The sequence below is a fragment of the Pelodiscus sinensis genome, chromosome 17, assembly GCF_049634645.1.
Source record: "Pelodiscus sinensis isolate JC-2024 chromosome 17, ASM4963464v1, whole genome shotgun sequence".
Taxonomy (NCBI): domain Eukaryota; kingdom Metazoa; phylum Chordata; order Testudines; family Trionychidae; genus Pelodiscus; species Pelodiscus sinensis.
In genome coordinates, this window is record NC_134727.1 from 20,137,162 (window position 1) to 20,163,347 (window position 26,186).

The 26,186-nt window shown below is 39.1% G+C and overlaps 1 protein-coding gene across 3 annotated transcripts in view; it reads left to right on the forward strand.

Annotated features, from left to right (window-relative positions):
• Nucleotides 1-25,343, forward strand: part of SFXN1 (sideroflexin 1) — a 38,869-nt gene extending 13,526 nt beyond the window's left edge. The window contains exons 3-12 of one of the 3 annotated variants that reach the window (XR_012896325.1): nucleotides 417-587; nucleotides 4,930-5,028; nucleotides 6,013-6,088; nucleotides 8,364-8,449; nucleotides 11,117-11,244; nucleotides 14,012-14,061; nucleotides 17,603-17,703; nucleotides 22,848-22,897; nucleotides 23,688-23,735; nucleotides 25,059-25,149. Coding sequence is in view for 2 of the 3 variants with exons in the window: in XM_075900283.1 (XP_075756398.1) it covers nucleotides 417-587; nucleotides 4,930-5,028; nucleotides 6,013-6,088; nucleotides 8,364-8,449; nucleotides 11,117-11,244; nucleotides 14,012-14,061; nucleotides 17,603-17,703; nucleotides 22,774-22,897; nucleotides 23,688-23,735; nucleotides 25,059-25,121 (946 nt within the window). In the remaining variant the exon portion in view is untranslated. Of the gene's footprint in view, nucleotides 1-416; nucleotides 588-4,929; nucleotides 5,029-6,012; nucleotides 6,089-8,363; nucleotides 8,450-11,116; nucleotides 11,245-14,011; nucleotides 14,062-17,602; nucleotides 17,704-22,773; nucleotides 22,898-23,687; nucleotides 23,736-25,058 lie in introns of all 3 variants that reach the window. The other 2 variants (XM_075900283.1, XM_075900284.1) reach the window with 2 other exon arrangements.
• The last annotated feature ends 843 nt before the right edge of the window (nucleotides 25,344-26,186 follow it).

Consider the following 26,186-nt stretch of genomic DNA (forward strand, 5'->3'; position numbering starts at 1 on the left):
TTTTATTTGAGGGACTTAACTTCTCAGACTTAACTTCTTAACTTCTGAAGATAAATGTTCAGAGTTGGACATGGGATTTTGTTCACGTGATTGTTAGTGACTTTAATGGAAGTTTTATAACTGATATCTCCACATTGTTTTGAACAGGTAGATGTTTGTTATGGACAGTAAACTAAGGTATCTAGCCATTGCTAAGAATTTTGGTTGTATCTTGAGCAAGCTATGTAAAAGCTAAGTCTAACAAATTAATTTGTCACTGTGGGTCTTAACATACAGTTCAATAGAAGCTAAAGTATAATACAGTTTTCTATCTTTTTATATGCATTCTGTTTATCCAAAAGTCTTTTGGTACTATATCTCTTTGTTTTTACTAATTGCTATGTTTTATTACAATACTTTTTAAATGTATTTCCAAGACAAGGTATTGTGGCCCCTGGATTGACAGAAGATGAACTATGGAGAGCAAAATATGTGTATGATTCAGCTTTTCACCCAGACACTGGTGAAAAGATGATTTTGATTGGCCGAATGTCAGCTCAAGTACCGATGAACATGACTATCACAGGTTGTATGATGACCTTTTATAGGTAAGTGGTGTCAATATAACACAAATATTATCAGTAGATTAAGTAGTTAAAATTTAAAATAGATAGCGTACCCAAACATTTTAGAAGTTAAAAACAATAAGTATTCCTGTGGAACATTTTAGAAGATGTTTTATAAATATTTCTTTATATATAAAATTTTGCCTCCTTTCCCCTTGTATCCTTACAGCCTCTCTTACTTGCATTTATTGGTAGTTTTCTCTAGATGTACCATTGAGGTGAGTCTTTTAGCCCACTCTAATAATTCACCAAATATCCTGCTTTTCCTCATTTAACTGAGGAAGTTGAATGTTCCAAAATCCCATCCTTATAGGAGAGTTATTTGGAGAACAAAGAGCAGGAGATTCTGTTTGAGAATTCTCACTGTAGAGATTTGGCATATAGGATGCTTTGTGCAAAGTGTTAAACATACTTTGGTCTGTCAGTTTGTCCAGTGCCATGTCTCTTTTATATACCTCTTTTCCTCAAAAGCATCTGAATTACCCTTACTCCAGATCTTCAAAAATTCAATGGAATCTATTTTCAAACATAGTCTCAGTATTAGGGATGTTAGAGTTAAACTCTGCCCCACTCCCAGGGAAGCAGTTTCACTGTGGGCTCTGCGCTATGAAACTTATAACCGTGTAAAAGCTAAGATTTTTAATGCTTACGTGGTTACCTTATTAAACTGCTTTTAACATCCCCACTCAGTATCTTCTGTTTTATCTATCTATCTATCTATCTATCTATCTATCTATCTATCTATCTATCTATTTCAGAAATAATATTATTTTTCTTAGAAAAACTAGTGGAGGAGTTAGAGGCAGTAACATTATTGTATTTGATTCAGGGATTATAAAATTATCTTCACTTTTTCTCATGACCTCAAGAAAAAGCAGGGGCCATTTTGCAAGATATTCTTGTTATGTGTAAAAGGATCTTCGCCACCAAGCACCAGCTAGGAATGTCAAAGAAATCATCAGTGCTGCTGTCTGATCACTGACACCTCTGTCTTTTGACAGGGTTATGTGTTGGTTCATTGTGTTAAAATTCAAAGTAGTGGAATGTGCAAAGTCAGTAATCATTAACTTGCTCATAATATTAGCAGCTTGTTTCAGCATATCAGGAAGCAGATGGCACAGAATCCATAAATAGAATAGTCCAGAAGGTGTCTTATGTCCCACTTTCTCAAACTAGTTGTCTTGAAAGAAATAAAGGGAATGATGTTTGTATGCAGGCTCCATTATATTCCTACCTACAGAGCTAATGATCATGAACACTATTATGCCTTTTCTTAATTCCCATCTTTATTCATATCCTTCCTAGACAACATCAGATTCAAAAGTAAATTGTATCAATAGTTATTTTCTAGTCCAGAAGACATTAGTCTCATTGGGCCAGATCCTCAGCAGTGCAAAGAGATCAGAAAGCTTTATTAAACAATCAGATGGAGATTGTTCTTGCAGAAGGGAAATCCTTGGATGATGTAAAGCTGGTATTGCCATTTCTACACCATCCGCTCCTTCCTTGTCTCCAGCATAGAAGGCAAGAGGAGGTGTGTCAAAGAAATATGAGGCATGGTTAGAGTTTCCTGCACTCCAGGAGTTCTGGGTCATTGAAAGAGCTTCTAGGGCACTAATGTAGCTAGTATAGGATGGAACAGCCCTGAGATTGCTCCAACTTACACCAGAGTCTGAATCAGTCCGAGTAGAAAGGAATCACTGGAACATACATGAGGATAGAGGAAGAGCCTGAGTGTTCCAAAATTCCATTTAGATACTGCCTGTCTATCTCCCCAGCCTCAAGAGGCTGTTTTGGGCACCGTATCTCCTTGTCATCATTAAGTCCAGGTGCAATGCTTCCGCTCACTGAAAAACAGAGAGTAGAGTACATGCATTCAACATACTGAGATCTAAACAGGATGAGCTGGACAAGAGAGGGAGATAAGGTTGGTAGGTAAAGGGACACCTGAGAACGGGAAGAAGAGAAGTGACCAAAACGGAGAAAATCCAGCTATTCAGTCAGGATTGTTTTGAGATCTGAATCAGATGTTTAAAAGCAGCAGGAACAATTAAGTAGATTTCAATCACTTGAATCAGTGACTTCTAATTTAAGATTTTAAAAAAATCGAAAAAGATTTGAGATTCAAAATCATCAGTAAATATAGCTTCTTTATTCTAGCATCTCTACATTGTCTGCCTATCCATTCTGCAATTATAAATGACTTTCTGTGTCAGTACTTCCAACAGTCTTTGGCTATCAGTCTTTTGCTCCTGGACCCAATTAATAGCCATATTGATCACCAAAGTAACGTTTCCTTTCTGTCCTTCCTTCCATGTCCTAACAAATAAGTTAGGCTTTCATTCTCCACTGAAAGGAACCACTGGGGACAAAAACTAGTCCTCAGTAATAGCAATTCCTTTTGATGATCTGACCTCTCTGATCCAAATTTGAAAGCAGTAAATAATCTATGGTTTAATCCTGAAAGATGTTGAGTGTTCTGGCGCCAGTCCAGCAAACTGCTTAAGTACATGTTTAATTTTTGAGACTGTAAGTAGTCCCTTTTAAGCAAATGAGATGTGCTTAAATATGATTCTGGATTGAGGACAAGAGCATTCATCAACTTGTAATATCGAGTGCCTCCAAGAATGATAATAAAATCTGACAGTCAAAAAAACCCATAAGCAACAAAAACAAATATTATCAGTCTATATCAAGAAATGCAAAATATTTGCTGATCCCTGTGTCTTTTGTCTCTGCTAATGGCTTGTCTTCTGGAGCTTTATCTCTGAAGAACCTGCTAATCATAATATTTAGTCATCTGGAAAAGGCCCCATAAGTACAATTTACGTGAATTTAATAGGAAGAATGTTCTAATCTATATTCTTTGTTCACACTAATGGGATGTTTTCCATCTCGTAATTCATATGAGAACAGTTATCCCCCACAACCATACGCATTTTAAAAGCACCTATCTGGATAATATTATAGCAGTCACATCAGTTTTGCAGACAGTAGCTTTGGCACAGGAGCATGATCTTCAGCTTTCTTCCTACCCCAACAGCTAAAATATTGAAATGCTTTCAAGGTAGGATTTGTGTCTTGAGGCATCACCTCACTAGCCTTCACACAATTTAAAAGAGGTCTTTTTTTTCAAGTGAATTTGTCATTGATCCTATACTGAATCAGATTTGACATTCATTCCTGTACATTAATATTTATTGTTAGTTGATACAGAAATGTTTGGTTATCCTTTGAGCTAATAATGAAAAATTCACCTGTCGACTCCTGAACTCAAATAAATGTTTCAGTTAAATGTTAAAAACTGCATCACAGGAGCAAACAAGAACATTTTGGAGTAAGAATTTAAAAGGCAGGTTTCTCTTTCTGTGTGGCTGTGTCTAGACTGGCAAGTTTTTCCGCAAAATCATCTGCTTTTGCGGAAAAACTTGCCAGCTGTCTACACTGGCCGCTTGAATTTCCGCAAAAGCACTGATGATCTCATGTAAGATCGTCAGTGCTTTTCCGGAAATACTATGGTGCTCCCATTTGGGCAAAAGTCTTTTTCCGAAAGACTTTTGCACAAAAGGGCCAGTGTAGACAGCACAGTACTGTTTTCCGCAAAAAAGCCCCGATTGCGAAAATGGCGATCAGGGCTTTTTTGCGGAAAACCGCGTTTAGATTAGCCACGGACGCTTTTCCGCAAAAAGTGCTTTTGTGGAAAAGCATCCTGCCAATCTAGACGTGCTTTTCCGAAAATGCTTTTAACGGAAAACTTTTCCGTTAAAAGCATTTTCAGAAAATCATGCCAGTCTAGACGTAGCCTGTGTGTGTGTGTGTGTGTGTGTGTGTGTGAGAGAGAGAGAGAGAGAGAGAGAGAGAGAGAGAGAGAGAGAGAGAGAGAGATCCAAAAAAAACAGTCCATGAATGCAAATGTGATTATGGGGAAAGATGGGCAAGTAATAACCTGTTGGTAAATTTAGTCTCCATATAAGATGGAAGTAAGTTAGTATATTTTTGTTTAATACTTAGAAGTGAAACTTTTGCCATAATATCTCACTTCTGTTGTTGCAATTCACCTCCCCTCTTGAGTATATAATTAAGAATGTATGTTATTACACTGCCTGGTGCTATGGTATTTAGTTGTGTTTTTATGTTTATTTAAAAAGAATTTTGTATTTTGATTAACAAACTGGTTTCTGATTGGCTGAAGTACTTCAGACTTACCTTGCTCAGATCAATAGGAATAGTCAAGCTGCTCTGTAGGTTAATATTCATTTTGCTTGGTATATCATCGCTCTTTTGTTAATGTGCATTTTAAAAAACACATCATTTCTTGTTTAAGAACTACTCCGGCAGTGGTCTTCTGGCAGTGGATCAACCAGTCTTTCAATGCTATTGTAAACTACACCAACAGAAGTGGAGATGCCCCAATTACTGTCAGGTCAGATGCTTAATCAAACAGTTTAAATACCTTTGTAACCAGCCATGCCATGTATCATAGATGGTTGAACTTCAGAAATCTCTGATACAGTATGTGGACATGAGTCACTGTATAGATCAGTGAGAGAGCGTGCTAACAATGCAAAGAGTTGCTTGAGAATGACTTGCGGTTGCAATTATCTTCAACCTTTTAAAAATGAATATAACTGCTAAGAGTTAATCTTTAACTGTAATAGAGGTCTTCATTGCCTGTTTAACCAGTCATTTGAAAATACTAAATTAGCTCGTTACCTTGTCAGAAGCTTTGGATAATGTCTTTAATTAAGGACATCAACAGATTATATATAGGACATGATCCTTAACAGCCTCAGTTCAGAGTAGTCCTGTGGCACCTTAGGGTATGTGTACACAGCAACGGTATTTCTGAATAACTAATGTTATTTCATAATAACAAAGAGTGAGTCCACACAGCAAGCCGTTATTTCGAAATAGTGTCAAAATGGAGGACTTCTTACTTCAACTCCTGTAACCCTCATTTCACGAGTGGTAAGGAAAGTCGAAGGAAGAACAGTCTTCCTTTGACTTCCTGCTATTTAGACAGCACCAAAAGCCGAATTAATCTATTTCAACTTCAGCTACGCATTGATGTAGCTGAAGTTGCGCAGCTTAATTTGACTTTTGCCCTGCTGTGTAGACATACCCTTAGAGACTACCAAAAATATATAGAATTATGAGCTTTCATGGGTAAAATCCACTTCATCAACTGAGTGCAGTTCAGACTGTTGGACATCTGAGAGAAAGCTAAAATACAATGAATAGATTGAGATGCAAAGAGAAATTTGATTGCACATTAAATAAAATGCGGCTTTGTTTTTAAGCTAAGTTATTTTGGTTCGGTATTGATGCATATTGTTTTAGATATAGAATTTTAAGATATTTCAAATTAATGTAAATACAAATGCAATCATTTTTATTTTTGTTTTAGCCAGCTGGGAACAGCCTATGTTTCTGCCACTACAGGTGCTGTAGCAACAGCTCTAGGACTTAATGCACTAACAAAGGTACTGCTCAAATTTTTCTGAGACTTTCAGTGTTTAGTAGAATTTTAGAGGTTTCATCATCCTCTGGTGCCTCTACATTTTGTTAAGCCCAATTACCATTATAGAACTACAATTACCTACTGCTAGTTTAGAATCGTGGATTGATTTTTTTTCCAGTCCCTCCTTCTTGCTATTGCAAATTGCATATACTGAAAAAGTGCCTCCTTTTTGTACACTTGCAGTGTTACATGTCTCAATAGCTTTTAGAAGAAAAATCAAAAAAATAAGACAGGTAACCACTAAGATATATATGTTCATAATCCACTTATATGAACAAAATATGCAGGAACATTTTTTATAGTTGCAAAACTGCACCAGCAAACAGGGAAGCTGATCCTCAGTCTAGCTGAAAATTTGGCCATATAGGTCAAAGCTATGCTGCAGCCAAACTGCAATCAAAGATGTGATTGCAGCACAGATCCACACTAGTAGAGCCCTGTGCAGATACAAAATTTGTATCCACATCTGTATCCACAAAAACGAGCTGTGGATATCCACATTGACATCCGAGGATGCAGATACCTGCTGATATAAAGCAGATGCAAATTTGCAGGGTTCTAAATACAAAATTTGTATCTGCATCCACATCTGTATCCACAAAATGAGTTGTGGATATGTGCATCCATATCTGTGGATGTGGCTACCCGCAGATATAAAGCAGATGTCTGCAGGGCAGGGCTCTATGTACTAGCTTAAGCTGAGTTAACATGACTAAAAATAGCAGTGAGGATGTGACACCACAGATGAGGAGTGGGCAAAAGTGGCTGGTGGACCAGGACATTGCTTCATGCAGCTCCCATTGGCCAGGAACAGTGATTCATGACCAATGAGAGCTGAGAGTGACCCTACCTGTGAATGTACAGGTAAATAAAGTGTCTAACAACCCACCCTGGGGTGAACCCTGGTGAACTGCATCTGGTCTGTGAGTCATTTACTGCTCACCCCTGCCGCAAAGCCTGGTGCAGGCTGCACAAGCCCTTCTGTGGTCCTGGGTACATACCTGATTTGTTAGCTAAATTAAAACTAGCATGAGTATGTTTCCTCCAGCTACAAACACCTTTCAATTGCAGGTCAGCTGCAGTGTAGACATAGCCAAAGCGTGAACAAAGTAGTCTGGTATTTAGGCATAAAATAATATTTATGAAGGATGTAGTTATTCATATACCTACATATCTTCTGTTATTTACTGTTGATTGCCATATCTCCTGGAAATATATCAAGAAATTTATGCCAATGAACTTAGTACTTTTATCAAAATCCTTGATTAAAACTTGTAAACTTTGCAAGAATATTATATTTTGCAATAGCAGTACTTGCAACTATTTTCACTACCTCCCTTTTTATATTAATGTTTCTTTCACTTTAAAATGTAGAGAATTGGAGTTTTCTTATCACTCTGCTTCTGCACAAGGGATTCTGTTTTGCTTTCAGCTTCAAAGGCTTATATATTCTTCTTCCCAAAATGTTTAATTTTAATATGTGCTTGAGTGCTCCAGTGATGAGTGAAGAGACACATTACTTTACTTATATATTTTTTCAAAATTTTTTGCAACTCTGTCCCAAACTGTCATTACAGATTTAATGAAAATGCTATGGAGTATGTCATAATATTGATCTTAAACTGATTTCAGGTTGAAAATTGTCTAGTTCTTGACATAAATCCCCAGATTTACCATGAAAGAAGTCTCTCTATCTTTCTCTCTCACTTTACACCCTTCCTCAAAAAAATAATAGCATGTCTTACCTATTATTGTGAAATTTCAGGTTTGGAGAAAATGCAATAATGACAAAATGATCAAGAGAATCTCTTTTAAGTAGAGCATAACATCTTATAGAACATACTGAACTGATCAATAGCTTCTAATTAGTCAGTTCCCTTAGTTACAAAGCTGTTAATATTGATGCCTGGTGGATATAATCTTGCCAGTGGATGGAATTAAATTTCCACTCTTTGCTATTACACGTGTGTATCAGGAAACTCACATTTCTAAGCATTGGTGATCCTAATTGTAAAGACTGTCTCTCCTTCAACCTTCCTGCCAATGCTTATCCTGACAGAGAAGGTTGTCAATTAAAAATTTTATGTCCGAATTATTTTGCCCTTAATTTCTCAGTGGGTTCTCTCTGAATTTTAAGTCAAAGAGAAGAATCTGCTTTATATATTTAAAAAATGGCTTAAGAAGACTTTTTAAAAAAGATTGTGAAACCTGAAAACTTTTCCCTCCCCTTTTCACAGCATGTCTCACCCCTTATAGGACGTTTTGTTCCTTTTGCTGCTGTAGCTGCTGCCAACTGCATAAATATTCCGTTAATGAGGCAAAGGTAAGACAGAAAATGTGATACAGTCATTCCAGAAGAAATGTAATTTTTGTTGCAACACAGATGAATTACTTGTTTTGTTTAGTTAATTTATCAGTTTTACGTTTCTATATATTTTAGCTACCGTGTTTTAGCGTATATAACCCGCGAGTTATGCAAAGTTTTACAACCCCTTCTGCCCCCCCCCCCCTCCGTGGGCTGTACTCATCCGCGTGTTATACAAGTTTTTTTTAACTGAAATTACAGGCAGACAAGACTGACTCTTACCTGATAAAAGCAGCATGGGGATACCCTGCGACCTTCTTCCCTCTGTTGCATCTGTCCGAATGTGTCTGACTCTCCCTGAGATGGGGGTACTCTGTTTAAGGACACAGGTCCTTTGCTCAGCTTCTGGCTCTGGTTGCCTGCGACAGACAGCTCACCCCCGGGGGAGTGCACAGCATGGGCAGTGGGGATGATTGGAGACAGTCGAGGGGTAAGCCCAGTCACCTTCCCTTCTCATGCAGCTGCCCACGACACAGCCAGTCGCCCTGCCGGGCTGCGGCCATCTACTCTGCACTGTGGCAGTTGTGCAATGATGTATCTGGAGCTCAAATGTTTCTGCATGGCAGGCTCAGACCCCGACGCCTGAGTTAATTACCCTCGTTATCGTTCATAAACAGTACCCGCTGTTCGTCTCCCACGGGCTATACACGTGTGTGGGTTATCTAAGACTTTTTTTACACAATCAGGAAAAACCGTGGGTTATGCATGGGTGCAGGTAATACATGGGTTATATACACTAATTTATGGTATTTTCAGTCTTTTATGGCATTTCAATGGCAGTCTTTTTAAAGGATTTAATGAGCCCAAGTATAAAATAGAATTTTTGTTCTCCTAAGTATCCCATTTGCTCCTAAGAATCCTGTTGGATATTTGCTCTTGGATCTCAAAGCCAAGTATTTGTCCTTCAAGAGCTGAATATATATAGATTCATAGGAACTTAAGAATGGCTATATTGGGTATGACCAATATTCTGTCTAGCCCAGAATTCTATTTTCCAACAGTGGCTGGTGCCAGATGCCCAGACCCGCTAATGGGGGACATGGCGGGGGAAGGGTCTGATAATCTAAAGCAATCTGGGGCTCCCAGCTGCTAAATCACTGCTGGAATCCAGGGCAGTGTGCTCTGGGTGACCTTGAAAGGCTGTCTGGGAAAGCTAGCCCTAGCTCTGCTCCTCCTGCCTGAGGTCCGGCCCCTTCCAGGGATGCATACCCACCCACACCCACCCACACCTTGTCCAGAGGCCTGGCAATTCTGTCAGCAGCTCTGCAGAAGCATGCAGAGGGAATGAACAAAACAAGGAAAATTACTGAGTGAGTCATCCCCTGTCATCCAGTCCCAGCTTCTAGTACTCAGAGATTCAGGGACACCCAGAACATGGATTTTTATCCCTGACCATCATGGCTACTAGTGACTGATGACCCATAGTCCTTGTGTCATATGATGGAGTAAATGAACCTTTTTTTATTCACTTTTTCCCACAGCATTCATGATTTTATAGACCTCTATCATACTCCCCAGTTCCATAATACACTTTCTACCAAAGAAGTACTTTAAATCACACATGGTCCTGTAGACTAATAAAGAGGTCACTTTCTGCAAGTTAGATTTAATTATTTTAAATCACAAAAGATGTTTACTCCTCTTCTGAAACAAAGCTCCACACAAATGATCTGACTCAATTAACAGTAAGAGTAGAAAAAAAGCAAATGGATGCAACATACTGGTAAATATAGAGTCAGTAACTAGACATTTCACTCACAATGCAGTGTAGTCTGTGTTAGAGTGTACATCTCCTGCCTATTGGAACAATCTTGATTGTGTGTCTCTAATGCTTATCAGGTCTAAATTATTATGTGTAAACTTAATACTTAATCTTATCCTAGGAAGTGAGGTCCCAATAGTGTGGATCTATTCAGGAGAAGGTACCTTTTCAGAAATGCAATCACTCTTTGCCTAATTTGTGTTGTTCCATGTTCATTAGTGGTAGTTGAAAATAAGATATGTCTCTTTGATTACATAGGGTAAGTCACTGACTGTAAGCTAATGTTGCAACTGAGCATTAATTTTCTCTTTAGTGTGTTTATCCCCACCCTGCAAAAAAAATCCTTATATTTGTCCCACACGATTACAACGGAAATATTTTTCCTTGGCACCAAAGGAAGTTTTTTTTTAAAGATTTCTAAACTTTTAATTTAAAGTTCATAATCTATTAAGGCCATGTCTACACTGCCCACCTTACAACAGTGTGGTTGTGCTTCTGCAGCCACACCTTTGCAAGGTCCACAGAGTAGCTGCTTTTTGTGTCCAGGAGAGAACCCTCCTGGCAACAGAATAAAACCACCCTGAGGAAGGGGAGGTGGTTTCGTCGCCGGGAGAGCGTCTTCCACACCAGTGCTTTTTGTCGTCAAAACTTTTGTCATTTAGGAAGGGGTTTTTTTTCACACCCCTGAGCAACTAAAGTTTTAACAACAAAAGTGCATTATAAACGTGGCCTGTGTCACTTGCTTGGAAATATTTTTTGATCTGACATCGTTAAAGATGGAAAAAGTGTTTAGGATCAGATGACAAAAAAAGATAAAAATGAGTGCCACTAATTGTTATTAAACTATTTTTTTTATTCGACAGGGAACTGAAATTTGGTATTCCTATTACAGACGAAAATGGAAACAGGTTAGGTGAATCAGTCAAAGCTGCTCAGCAAGCCATTACACAGGTGGTTGTCTCAAGGATTCTCATGGCTGCACCTGGCATGGGTTAGTACAGTTTTAGTCAAACATAATGACTGTCCTGCAGTTGTTAGAATTCTGCATCTTTCTAGCTATTTATTCTATGTATATGTTTCTCTAATAGATCAAACTATCCTCAGGTTGTAAAGACAATAGTTTCACCTCTCTTTAGATGAGGGGTAGCCAACCTAAACCTGACAAGGAGCCCGAATTTACCAATGCACATTGCCAAAGAGCAACAGTTCTATGTCACGAGCCCTGATCATCTCTCCACCACCCCTCTCAGCACATCCCTCCCACCGGCAGCCCCAACCATCAGTGCCTCCTTCTCCTTTTCCTCCTGCCCACTGGGATCAGCTCTTTCTCAGTGGGAGACACTGGAGAGGTGTGACAGGGTCAGTGTAGAGGGTAGGAAGTGGCAGGATGGTGGGGGACAGCACTTAGGGCAGAGCTGGGGGTTGAACAGTGAGCACCCTCCGACCCAGTGGAAAGTTGGCACCTGTAGCTCCAGCCCTGGATTTGGTACCTATGTAAGGAGCCACATATTAACTTCTGAAGAGATGCATGTGGTTCTAGAGCCACAGGTTGGCCACCCCTGCTTTAGACATTCCAGGAAGAACCATGCTGTATTTTCCTCTTACATGGAACAGAAGTTATTGGAATGATTCCCAGGAAGAGATTTAGGCCATGACTACACTAGCAAGCTTACAGAGGTGCAGCTGTACTGATGCAGCTGTGCCACTGTAAGATTGCTCATGTAGTCGTTCTATACCAATGGGAGAGTGCTCTCATGTTGACATCATAAAATCACCTCAACAAGCGGTAGAGCTGTATTAGTGGGAGAAGCTCTACTGTCGACATAGATCTGTGCATGCATCCACTTATTTCGGCAAAACATACGCTGCTCTAGCAGAGTGTGTGGTTTTTTTCACACCTTTGAGCAACATAATTTTTGCTGATACAAGTGTTAGTATAGACAGAGCCTTACCTTCAAAGGTACTTAGCTCGCTAACTGACGTTGAAATCAGTAGGAACTAATTGCCTAAATACTTCTGAGAATATTGGTTTTAGGCAGCTGTCAGTGAGTGGTAACAGTGTCTACTCAAATGGAACAGAATTAGCTAAAAATCTGGACATATTTAACCAGTGCAAGGTCACTGAGGCTATGTCTACACTACAGAGTTTTTGAGGAAAAACGGCTGTTTTTCAGCAAAAACTTGCGGAGCATCCAATCCTCAAACACGTTTTTGCACAAAAAAATTGAACGAGCAGAGGGGTTTCTGCGCAGTAGGTATTCTTCTTTCTATGAGGAATAACTGCTTTTTGTGCAAGAGCTCTTGCGCAAAAAGGTGTATGTGGACAGGGAACAGAGTTCTTTTTAACAAAAAGAGGCAATCGAAAAAATCACAGGTGCCCTGGTGGCTTGTCTGTAAATACCAATCAGAGTTTCCTTTAGGCTGTGTCTAGACTGCAGGGTTTTTTCGAAAAAAGCCTTTTTTTTTTTTTTCAAATAAAGAGAGAGAGTCCATGCAATCTGGACGCTGTCTTGCGCAAAAGCGCATCACTTTTTCAATGTGCTTTTGCAATGTGGATGCGCTCTTGCACAAGAAGTCTGTAGTGTAGACATAGCCTGAGTGCTTAACCAGATTTTAAATAGATGAAAAATTGTCCATTCCAATGTGTTAGACAAGATGTCAAGTAAATATAAGGAGAGGCTGTAGAGGAGAACACAAAAAGTCAAATAAAAATGAAAAGCAATGAAATCTTCATCTCAGTTAATTTTAAGTCTTAACAGTCTGCTTTAAGGTGCATTTATTTTATTCAGGGCAGGTGTTTAATTATGTTGATAAGTCATCCATTAAGGTGCCTCAATTGGGGTGATTCTACTGTAAAATCATAGTTTATTTTTAAATAGTTTTCTCTGTGTTTAGTATCACATTATCATAGGATAATACATTTATAATGTAATCTTACAACAGATATGAATGTTAAAATTTGTATGTGGGCTGCATGTGAGGAAAATTTGCAATAGACTGAGTTGTTCAAGTGAAATGCTTGCAAACCTTGTTAGAGATACATGTAAATTTTGAATAAAGACTAAACAGACAGATATTAGGAATGGCAATACACAAAAACCTGTAGGAAAACACTTCAATCTCCCTGGACACACAGTAGCAGATTTAAAAGTAGCCATCCTACAACAAAAACATTTTAAAAACAAACTTTAAAGAGAAACTGCAGAGCTATAATTCATCTGCAAATTTGATACTATCACCTTAGGATTAAACAAAGACTGTGAATGGCTAGCCAACTACAAAAGCAGTTTCTCCTCTCTTGGTATTCACACCTCCACATCAGCTGCTAGAAGGGGGCCTCATCCTCCCTGACTGAATTGACCTCGTTATCTCTAACCTTACTCTTGATTGGAACTCTTTTCTTATGCCGGTATATTTATACCTGCTTCTGGAATTTCCACTATATGCATCTGACGAAGTGGATCTTTGCCCACGAAAGCTTATGCTCCAATAAAACTGTTAGTCTATAAGGTGCCACAGGACTTCTCGTTGTTCTTGCAGATTCAGACTAACACGGCTACCCCTCTGATACATGTAAATTTTGAAACGATCCTAATTAATTATTTGGATATGTCATTGCTCACACTGCAAGAAATTTAGATTCTAAAGATGGTATAAGATTTCCAGCTTCTGTTCTAAATTGCTGCAAAAAGGTTTATGGAAAACCAGACATTGTTTGCTACAATGTAAGCCTGTGTTTTTTATTTTCTGATTTTCAGCTATTCCACCCTTTATAATGAACACTTTGGAAAAAAAAGCCTTTTTAAAGGTAAGCCTTTATTGCTAAATATATGTATATAGGACATAGTCACATGTATTTCATATACAAAGCATTAAGTAAATGTCACATGAAGAAAGATTACGTCATCTTTTCAATAATATTTGTATTTTCATAAAACATTTTTTAAGTTATTTATCCCCAAATATGCACACAAAAAGTAAGTCATATCTGACAGCTAACCATTATAATCCCTAGTACATGGAAAATTTTGTTTCTGAATATGCATGAAGAAATGTTTAGAATATTTTCAGTAGTGCTGTTTGCTAATTAAATTATTAAATCTTTTATTAAATCGCTCAGAAATGCTGCGTAGCAATAGTGCAAATCAGTTGTTCAGCGCCAAATAGGATCTAGCCCTTTAGTATGCCTATGTTCAATTTCCCCATCTGTAAAGTAGAAATAATAAGATATTATGCTTGCTTTCATATATCTCTCTGATCAGGAGTGCAATGGAAGTATTATGATTTATTTTAATGATCTCATTTGAACTTGAGATCTTGGAGTCATTGTGGATAGCTGTCTGAAAACATCCACTCAGTGTGCAGCAGCAGTCAAAAAAACAAATAAAAAGGAATAATTAAAAAAGGGATAGAGAATAAAACAGAGAATATCTTACTGCCTCTGTATGAAACCATAGTACGCCCGCATCTTGAATACTGCATATAGATGTGGTCACTTCACCTCAAAAAAAATATATTGACATTGGAAAAGGTTCAGAAAAAGGCAACAAAAATGATTAGGGGTTTGGAATGGGTCCAATATGAAGAGAGATTAAAAAGACTTGGACTTTTCACCTTAGAAAAGAGGAGACTAAGGGGGGAGACATGATAGAGGTCTATAAAATCATGACTTGTGTGGAAAAAGTGAATAAGGAAAAGTTATTTACTTATTCCCACAATATAAGAACTAGGGGTCACCAAATGAAATTAATAGGTAGCAGGTTTAAAAAAACAAAGGGAAGTTTTGCTTCACACAATCAACTTGTGGAACTCCTTGCCAGAGGATATTGTGAAGATTAGGACTTTAACAGGGTTCAAAAAAGAACTAGATAAATTCATGGAGGGTAGGTCCATCAATAGCTATTAATCAAGATGGGTAGGAATGGTGTCCCTAGCCTCTATTTGTGTGGAAATTGATGACAGGAGAGGGATCACATGATGATTACAGCCGCTCCCCGAGTTACGACCACCTCCACTTACGACCATCCGCACTTAAGACCAAAGCGGTTGTAAATGCGGATCCGAGTTAAGAACGGCGATCCGCGCTTACAAACAGCGCGGTTGCCATGTAACTCTATGGGATCCGAGTTACAAACACTTCGAGTTACAGACCAAGCGTTGATCCGTAACTTGTTCGTAACTCAGGGAGCGGCTGTACCTGTTGTGTTCCCTCCCTCTGCAGCATTTGGTATTGGCCACTCTCAGCAGACAGGATACTGGGCTAGATGGATCGTTGGTCTGACCCAGTATATCTGTTCTCATGTTCTTATGTTCTTAACCCTGCCCTTCACCTCAGCCCTGTCTAAATAAAAGTTTTATAAATGGAATGAGTAGAGTACTCTGTATAGTAGGGCTACTCAACTTTGAAAGCCCTGGGGGCCACAATGATACTCACAGCACATGCCGAGGACTGCAACTTAAGTGTAGTTGCATATACATGCAAATATAAATGCAAATATACGCGAATAGCTTCTTTCGCACTGACGGGCAGGAATACAAAGGTTAAGGCAAGACTACACAACACGCACGCCCCATTTAAGTCAGTTCTGCTGATATTAATAAAATGCAATATTTATACAATTTCCACCCATATGACAGTGCTTTTAATGAGCAATGACAGGAATTTAAGTACTAAAACGAATATCAACAGAAGACCATTATATTGACTTGCCATTATGGAGTGTGTTCCCAGGGGAGGCCATGTTCAAAGGATCCCACCCGCGGTCCGCGTGTTCAACCCTGTGTAAACCCAAACCACACTGGGGGCCACAAACAAACAAGCCGCGGACCATGTGTTGAATAGCCCTGTTGTATAGCATCTTGTATGTGTAGACTATATTTTGGTCAAAATCTAGGGAATCGGAATTAGCTAACACAATGGGCTGCACACAGATTGCAATCTGTTATTGAATTATGTCATATCCTGCCTTCCTTCTCTTCCCCTCCCCAAAATGAATGAGCTGACCAAATTATAAAATACAACTACTATGTTTTTTTAAAAATAAAATAATTTCTGCAATATGCAATTCCTCTGTGTTCAGCAAGATTTTCTTGTTTCTGTGCAATACATATGAAGATTGAATTTATTATAAATACAATGGATATAATTTTAATTTTTTTAAAATGTTAGGTCAATAAAGAGAGGGGACAATCAAAAAGTATTGTGAAGAGAGGAAAAAAATCTTGTTTGAAAATGACCCATTTGAACTATGGGCAAATCAATTATTCGGTGTGCGTGTCTCAACAAGTATAATATATTTCTTATGTTTTATGTTTTATCCAATTGTTCATATCATGTCAGTATTACAGATCTATTAAGGTATTTTGGTTTACCTTTTACACTGTGTATATGCATGAGGTTGTAAGCAGCAGTAAAACATACTACATTGTGAATAAAACATCATACAGATTTCACATGAGACAAGAGCCAAGGCTATTTCTTAGTTATAAAGGTAAAATTTCTTTGCCCATTAATGTCCATTATTTTTTTGTATGACTGACTATGGACAAACACACAACTAAGTCAGGAACATGTTTATTTTTTGGAGCAGGAAAGAAGTAATAATGTGTATAAATTCACCGACACCCCTTGCAAAAGTAAAAGATTTTTAGTGTAATCATTTTTTAGATTGCACATGTACGTGCTTCTAAGGAATTATATTTCTGTTCTTCAGTCTTTGTTATTGAGTTTAGATTCCATAGGTACACTACTGAAATATACATGTTTGTGTTTGTGTACACACACGTGTGTATAAATGTGCATTTCATAAAGACTGTTTACATTTTATTTTCTTGTGTCCCCAAATTTAGAAAACAAAGTTTTTCTGAAGTGCTCACTTATTCAGAAAATTGTGTTCCTCACAGTGCTAAAATGTTGTTTAGTTTTTGAATGAAATTCTGTGCTCTATGCGAGACTTAAACTGAATGGATCTTCTAGCTGACAGGAGTGAAGCTCCCATATACAAACATCATGTTTTCCCCAATATTAATGAGTTCTATATTGATTTGTTCTACCTCTTACTCATGGACTTCCTTTGACCTTTAGACTACTTGGGCCATATGATAAACAGCACTGCACATGAAAATTTACAAATCATAAAGAGCAAGGACATTTATTTTCTGAAATCAAAGGGGTTGTAAATTTAGAGCATGTGCATGGAATAAAAAAAAAGTCATGTGACATATCAACTTGCATGGCAGAAACATGGCATTTGTAGCAAAAGAGTGACGGATTCCGTGTGTCTTTCTGGTCAAACTTCAAATATTTATTGTGCAGTATAATCAACATAAGGGTGTTGTGAATTTTGCAGATCAGCATACATGAGAGATTTCTTCAGTGGCTACTCAATGTTCTTTGGTACCATCATGATCGCTTATGCTCTCCTGTTCCTTCCCCTCAGCCTCACAGACTGTGAGTTCAGGTGAAACCTTGCTCTGCAGTTAGTCAGTGGTAACACTTGGTGTAGATTAGTTCTAAAACAATTAAGGAATGAGCTGCATTTTTAACAAGCAGCTTGTGCATGTCCACCTGAGGCTTCCAGAAGCACCATTCCACCTGCAATATTGTGACACCACCACCTACAATCTGCTTTACTAACATATGTCCCTCAGTCTTTGCTTTGCACACCAGCATGCCAGAAAATAATTATTCTGTGCTCGTAAAACACTTTTTGGGTGTGTCTACACTGCAGGTAAAAAACTACACCTGGCCTGTGCCAGCTGACTCAGGCTCACAGGTCTAGGGCTAAAGGGCTGTTCAACTAGGGTGTAGAGATGTTGGGGCTCAGGCTGCAAACCAAGTTCTGCGTCCCTCCTACCTTTAAGAGTCCTAGAGCCTGGACTCCAGCCCAAGTCTGAATGTCTGCACTTCAATTAAACAACCCCTTAGCCCAGAGGTTCTCAAACTCTGTGATACTGCGACCCCCCTCTAAGTAGCTCGCAACCCCCCGGGGGGTCAGGACCCACAGTTTGAGAAACGCAACTTTAGCCCTGGTCAGCTGGCATGGGCCAGTGGCCGTTGTTTAATTGCAATGAAGACATAGCCTTTAAGACCAAACAACCTGAAAATAACCCAATGTGTGTCAATCAGCAAGTCTCCATTTCTTTATATCCTGTTATAAAACATCTCTTTTTTCTGTTTCTTCATCGCTAACAGTTTCAATGGTAACATGGGAAAACCCAGGCACAATAGATGCTGCCAGTGGCAGGAGCCATGAACTATGACAGTATAGAAAAACATAGTTTTTCACTTTCATCTAATCTGACTTCCAGTAGAGGCACTTTGGATGCCTCTTCCACACAAACGGCTGAAACTTATTCTGTTGCCACCTGAACTTTAAGATTTTTTAAACCAGTTCTAATGCGTTCCATAAATGCATATAGTCTCTCATCCTACTTTCTCCTGTTGCTCTTCACATCGCTTCTGATTCCTGTATTTTCCCTTTTCATGTGATATAACCATCTAATTAGATTTTCTTAGTCTGGAATTGTAATAACCATTGCAAACTTTTTCCTAATTAGAGCAGTCTTGGTTCCTATAATTCTGCTCTTCCAGGGATACCTTATGATGTATTCTAGTTCCTTCCATCTTCCTTGAATTCCTTAACTACTTTCAGTAATGTTATTTGTCTAATTGCAAATAATGCATAGATTGCAGATTCAAAATATTTTCTGACAGGGAATAAAAGTAATAATTAAAAGTTTTCATACCTAAATGCCCCTTTCCATAACCTCATTATACACATTAGCCGACAATTACATCTCCCACACAAACCTTCTTGAAGCTAAGTCTTGGTACATTCAGAAATACTGTTTTCCTGAGTTCGTTGAGAGAATTTTTTTTCACCAAATTATTTTGTTGTATTGTGCTTCTGTCATTTTGTTTTCTCTTCATACATTCTGTATCTCATGTCTCTAATTTGTTTTTAATAAGGGTGTGTCTAGACTACCTAGTTTTGTCGACAAAAGTGGACTTTTGTCGACAAAACTATACCAACGTCTACACTACCGCTGAGTTCAGTCGACATAACGTCGACAGAACTCAGCAGTTTTGTCGACGCTGGTATACCTCATTTTACGAGGCATAACACCTTCCGTCGACAGAACTCTGTCGACGGAAGGTGTTATTGCCTGTAACATTGCGTCCAGACTACGGAGTTCTGTCGACAAAGCAGCTTGCTTTGTCGACAGAATTCAATGTGTCTGGACGCTCTTTGTCGACGGAAGTTTTGTCGACAGTATCTGTCGACAAAACTTCCGTCGACAAAACGCGGTAGTCTAGACGTACCCTAAGTGTAATTGATTTATGCCTTATTCCTTCATTGGATTATTTTCCCTCTTCCAGATATTTGTTCCTCAAACTGATCTTTAATACTGACTTCTTCCTCCCACTCTTTTAAATATTAGCATAATCCAGCAGCATTCTTGGACAATAAAGCTGATAACTTTATCTGCATAACAGGCATTTTAACATTCTACTGCCATGAAACAAATGAACAAGTTTTATGTTAATGATGCTGCCTGGGCAGTTAGACATACCTGTGGCTTTTAGAGTAATAACCTGCTCAGATGAAGGCTGAATGGACACTGTGTTTTACTGTGATAAAAGCACAGATCTGTCTTGTTATATCCTATTGTACCCCACATGAACTGATGCCTCTGTCTTACGAGACTATCTCAATTCCCTCCACATTCAGTAGTTGAAATCTCTTCTGCTTCTGTGATGCTGTTCCCAGTCCCTCCGGTTCTTGTCGTTAACTCTCCCACTCTATGAAACTAAAGCCTTTTGAATCAATCTGTCTGGGGGTGAAGGTCTGATAAAGATGCTTTACTTCAATGCCAGAAGAATGCAGCATAACTAAATTCATCCTCTTTTATTGCCTGGGTACGGCTTTTCCCCTTTTGTTTTCTATTTTTGTAGATATTTGATAAATTGGACAGTTCCCTTCTGCAGCCATTTCTGGACTACAGACTGCCTGAAACAAAGAAGGGCACAGTCTGATATTACTTCTTCTTTCTTGTGCCCCATAGGAAAGAGTATTGTTTTCCCACTTCTTTGTTTCTGCTGTGATCTTTTATCACCAACCTCGTCATCCTTACTTTCTTAAATTCCTCCTTTTCCTTCATTCCCTATTGCTTCCATTTTCCCCTCTAAAATCCTGACATTCAGTTTTGTTGTTGGTTCTCCAGTTTCCTACAAGCTTAAGAAATGCTTCTTATAGACACGTCATTTTTATACTTACTAATCTTAACTAATTAACTGCTTTGTTTTAAATCAACATGTTGTGATAGTGATTGTGTGCTTCATGTTGTTTAGAGACTTTAATTTTATGGTAAAGAAAAACCTCATCACAGCAAAGTTTAATTTAAAATGTTTGGTTCTATTTAATTAGTATTTAATTTCAACTGGAATACTAACTTTAAAAAAAATCATCCAAAGACCTACAGTAAAAGTTTTGGCTAAGAGCCTTTGATGAGATGCAAAAGAGTACAACAGAGAGGAACCCCCACAAATATCACACTTGGTCAGAAAATACTATTTTGCTTTGCTAAACAAATCACAGCTTCTATTTTATCAAGTATCAGAGGGGTAGCCATGTTAGTCTGAATCTGCAAAAGCGGCGAGGAGTCCTGTGGCACCTTATAGACTAACTGCAGTGTAGGAGCATAAGCTTTCGTGGGCAAAGACCCATTTCGTCAGATGCATGTAGTGGAAATTTCCAGAGGCAGGTATAAATATGCAGGCCAGAATCAGGCTGGAGATGACGAGGTGGATCCAATCAAGGAGGATGAGGCCCACTTCTAGTAGCTGATCTGGAGGTGTGAATTCCAAGAGAGCAGAAGTTGTTTAATCCAGAGTTGATTGTGTCAAACTTGTGTCCATTGATTCACTGATGCATAGAACAACTTGAGGGAGCACAAAAGATTGAAATGATGGCCAGGATTCAGTATGGACACAGATCTGATATTAGGAATGGCAACATACAAAAACCTGTAGGAGAACACTTCAATCTCCCTGGACACACAATTGCAGATCTAAAGGTAGCCATCCTGCAGCAAAAAAACTTCAGGACCAGACTTCAAAGAGAAACTGCTGAGCTACAGTTCATCTTCAAGTTTGACACAATCAACTCTGGATTAAACAAAGAGGCTGTGTCTACACTGCACCCCTTTTCCGGAAAAGGGATGCAGATTAGACACTTCAGAATAGCAAAATCCGCGGGGGATTTAAATATCCCCCGCGGAATTTGCATTAACATGGCTGCCGCTTTTTTCTGGCTTGGGGATAAGCCGGAGAAAAGCGAAGTAGGAATAAGAGATCCTCCGGAAAAGGGCTTATTTTCCGGAGAATCACGCCTAGACTGGCGCTTTTCTCCGGCTTATCCCCAAGCCGGAAAAAAGCGGCAGCCATGTTAATGCAAATTCCGCGGGGGATATTTAAATCCCCCGCGGATTTTGCTATTCCGAAGTGTCTAATCTGCATCCCTTTTCCGGAAAAGGGGTGCAGTGTAGACACAGCCAGACTGTGAATGGCTTGCTAACTACAAAAGCAGTGTCTGCTCTCTTTCACACCTCCAGATCAGCTACTAGAAGTGGGCCTCATCCTCCTTGATTGGATCCACCTCGTCATCTCCAGCCTGATTCTGGCCTGCATATTTATACCTGCCTCTGGAAATTTCCACTACATGCATCTGACGAAATGGGTCTTTGCCCACGAAAGCTTATGCTCCTACACTGCAGTTAGTCTATAAGGTGCCACAGGACTCCTCGCAGCTTCTATTTTATGTTTTTCTTTCATTGTAAAAGGAACGGGGGCCTGGCACAGTTGGATAGTACTAGTTTTATCCATAGTAATTTGGAGCCAAAACCTCAGCAAAGGCTGAGAAGCATACAGAGCAAGTCAAGGGGTGAGGAGAGATGTGGGTGCAAGGCCTTACCTTCATGCTCCTAGGATCCTTAAGCCGCTACTGGCAAGTCCGCAGGCATTAGTTAGAACAACTTGAGGGAGCACAAAAGATTGAAACGATGGCCAGGATTCAGTATGGCCTAGGGCTCTCTTGACCAAATTCCTTAGCTGGCAGGAAGGCGGGCAGCATATAAGCCTCTATTCTGCCATATGGCTGTGTTTTGACTGGGCTGAGCCTCTTAAGGCCAAAACACTGATTCTGCTACTATGTTCCGAAGTCAGCAAAGTGGTCTCACCATGGATTTGGCAGCTAGACTCAAATCAGAATCAGAATATGAACAAAACTGGTGGTCAACCATGTATTAATCTAGTTTCTCTGGGAAGTTTACTCAGATATGACCCAATGGACATTGAGGTCAATGGGGGATCTTTCCATTGACTCCAGAGGGATTTGGATCAGCTCCTCACATTTAGCAGTGTTAGAGGCCAGGACTGAAGTGTTTTGGCAAAGCTGTGGGGAGAACTTGCACGGTATCATATCTAGGTCTTAACCACTATCAGTCCATCTCCTAGCAGTACAAGAAATCTCCAAAAATGTGGGAAGGGAAAAGCACACTTTATTCATGATGTAATGATTATTTTTAACACAGCGGTTCCCATGGATGAGTGCCCCCATTCAAGTTGGATTAGTTGGAGTCTGGTGAGTGAGTTTCTTTAGATAATTTGTCTACTGTTTTTAACAGGTGTGGCCATAGCTTCCTGGAAAGATGTAAAAAGGCACAATTTGCAAATGTTTAAAAAAAAATCAAGGCTGCATGTTTTTTGGGCAGGAAAGCCAATGAGCATCAGAAGTGATGCATTCTTTCTGTGACATGAGGGGTTAATGAGATTATATTGTTTACGTCTGCTCATTCTATGTCAGACTACCTGGTAGGTTTTTTTAAAAATGAATCAGGCATTCCTTGCTACCATTGCTTCTTTTATGGCAGCCATCAGCATGGAGAGATTACAAATGTAGATATAACTAGCAAAAAAAAGAAGGGGGAGAGGGTGATGGTGGTAGCTGAGGCCAACGATTGATTAAAATAAGATCTTTTGACACCTGCTGAGACAGGTGAAAATGTAGAACCTCTTCCTGCCATGTGAATACCCTCAACTAACATCGAAGTCAATGAGGGGCTTGATTCTTCACTAACGAACCTCTTGTGCATTGCTTACTTCTATGCAAAGTGGATGTGAAATGTCACCAAATCAGATTTCCACCGCTTCATATGAGTGGTAGGGCTTTGCGCTTTCTTTGTACTTTGCATGGGTGTAAGTGACTACCTATGGTGCAAGGCAATGGAGAATTGGCTTCACTAATCATATCCCAGGGCAGGGTCTTACCATCCTTGAGAAGAAAAGAGAATAAATTGATTGACTTGTGTATCTACTAAGGTCTTTTGGAAAAGAAGGATTCTACCCTAAATATTATTTTTTGTCTTTTCTAGTTTGGTGTTTGCTACTCCTCTATGCTGTGCACTGTTTCCTCAAAAAAGGTACATGTGGGTTTTATTATTCTTCCTTTAAACGTACAGTCTAAATTCACATATGAGGAGTGTGAGTCATATACATGAGGGAGGAAGGAAAATGTACTTGCCACAGTTACTCAGTAAGTATGAATATATTTGGGGAGTGGGATTTAACTTCTGATCGTCTGGGTGTGTCAGAAATGAGTTTTAGGAGGTATTTGAATGAACAGGAATGACTTGAGGGTTGAGAGGGCATTCCTGCTATGGGGCAGCTCTGAAGAAGATACAGAAACGGGAGCAGAAGGAACAGAAACAAGATGTTAAGATGGCCATCGATGAAAGAGAGAGAATGGGGTGAATGCAAAAAGGGACCAGTTGAATTTATAGATTGGGGTTGAATAACATGGGGTCTTGAAAGTCTTTGAAATCACACAGGCACCTAAGCAGACTTAAGATTAAGGTCAGCTCAAATGCAATAAATTGTGTAAACTTGATGTAAAAACTCTGCTGATGTGTATTCTTTCTTTTTGACATTAATGGAAGTCATGATGATTGCATCAAGTGGAAAAAATACTTGATGTGATTTAAATGTTGCAACAGGAGGTTCATTGATTAACAAAGTTGGTGGGTGAGTGTGCTGCACTGTTCGCTTTGGGAAACCCTGGAACTCATTCTCATCTCATTACATAATTTGTACTCTGGTGTAACTCCCTTGATTCCAACAATGCAGTTAGACATTGTTTGCCCTCCTGGCTAAGAGTCCAGAAAGCTGCAATAGCAAGGAACACGGCAGGGCTATGTTGAGTTAGATAGGCACAGTTGTACTGACAAGTCAGTGTCATGAGCACTGCACTATTCCTGAGGCAGATCAGTATGTCTACAAATATTCACCTTCATGTGGATTAGCTGACTCATTCATTTTATAAGGAAATTAATCTTTTAAATGTATTAGAAATTGCAGCTGTTACATGACTTCTCAGATGAATTTACTTTATAGATAAGAAATAAATGTTCCTTCTACAGAGTAAGTTCTTTTTTTTTTCAATAGCATAAAGTAGTGAAAAACAGCCAAATACAAAGTCTCTTAAAAGGGCATAGTTTTTATCTTCCAGCACTAAATTTACATTAAAACCCAACCATCCAGGAGGAAGTCCAAGATACCAGTGTAGCAGCTAGTTCTTGAATAGGCAAAACATCTCATTATCAATCAAGTTATTTTGCTTCTGATCTAAGAACATAATATTAGGAAAAAAGCCAGAATCTCCTAATCCGAAAAGCCTTGATCATCTTTTTTACTTTAGGTCTAAACATTTTTATGTGTACTCATTTTGCTATCTTTCTTTTGTTCAGTTCCATGTCTGTAACACGCTTGGAGCCAGAATTGCGAGCCAAGATTCAAGAGTGCAGCCCTGATTTAGAACGTGTGTACTTTAATAAAGGGTTATAATTCAAGGAAGGTAGAATGCCCTTTGAGGAGAATCTTGTGAGCTCCTTTTTTAATTGTGTGCCAGCGTTGATGAAGACACCTCTATTTTGACCTTTCCTTTTATTGTTAAACAATTTTGACCATCCACGTTATTTTATATAAATATATTTTAAAAAATTATGATAAAATTATCTTATATCACAAACTCATTACTGTTGTATTGCCCAATTTGTAGCTGTCAGTTTTTTAACTGAAAGTTTAATCGCACATATCCAAAAATGTTTATATTAGCTTGCAAGCAGCTAAAGACAAAACTTTGCTAAAAGAAAAATATCAAACGCACAAAGAAAATCAGATGGTATTTTCTAAGGGTCCATAGGTGTTCTGGGGCTGCCAACTTTAGTTGGACCAATTCTTTGAAATTTCATCACATGGCATAATCTGTAATTGAAGATTGACCTTTAATTCTTGGAGACTCCAGGGCAATCCTGAAAGGTTGGCAACCATACCTATTTAATTCAGGGTACGTCTAAACTACATGGCTCCATCGACGGAGCCATGTAGATTTGTTGTTTTGGCAAAGGCAAATGAAGCCGCGATTTAAATGATCGCGGCTTCATTTAAATTTACATGGCTGCCGCGCTGAGCTGACAAACAGCTGATCAGCTGTTTGTCCGCTCAGCGCGCTAGTCTGGACGCTCCCCTGCCGACATCAAAGCTCTTTGTCGGCAACCCCGGTAAACCTCATCCCACGAGGAATAACGGGGCTGCCGACAAAGGGCTTTGATGTCGGCAGGGGAGCGTCTAGACTAGCGCGCTGAGCGGACAAACAGCTGATCAGCTGATTGTCGGCTCAGCGCGGCAGCCATGTAAATTTAAATGAAGCCGCGATCATTTAAATTGCGGCTTCATTTGCCTTTGCCTATGTGTCTAATCTACATGCCTCTGACGACAGAGGCATGTAGTCTAGACACAGCCTCAGAGTGCAAAAAGGAACCCAGATGTTCATTTTGTTCTCAGCATAGGTCAAATCTTTTTCTAAATACCTTTGA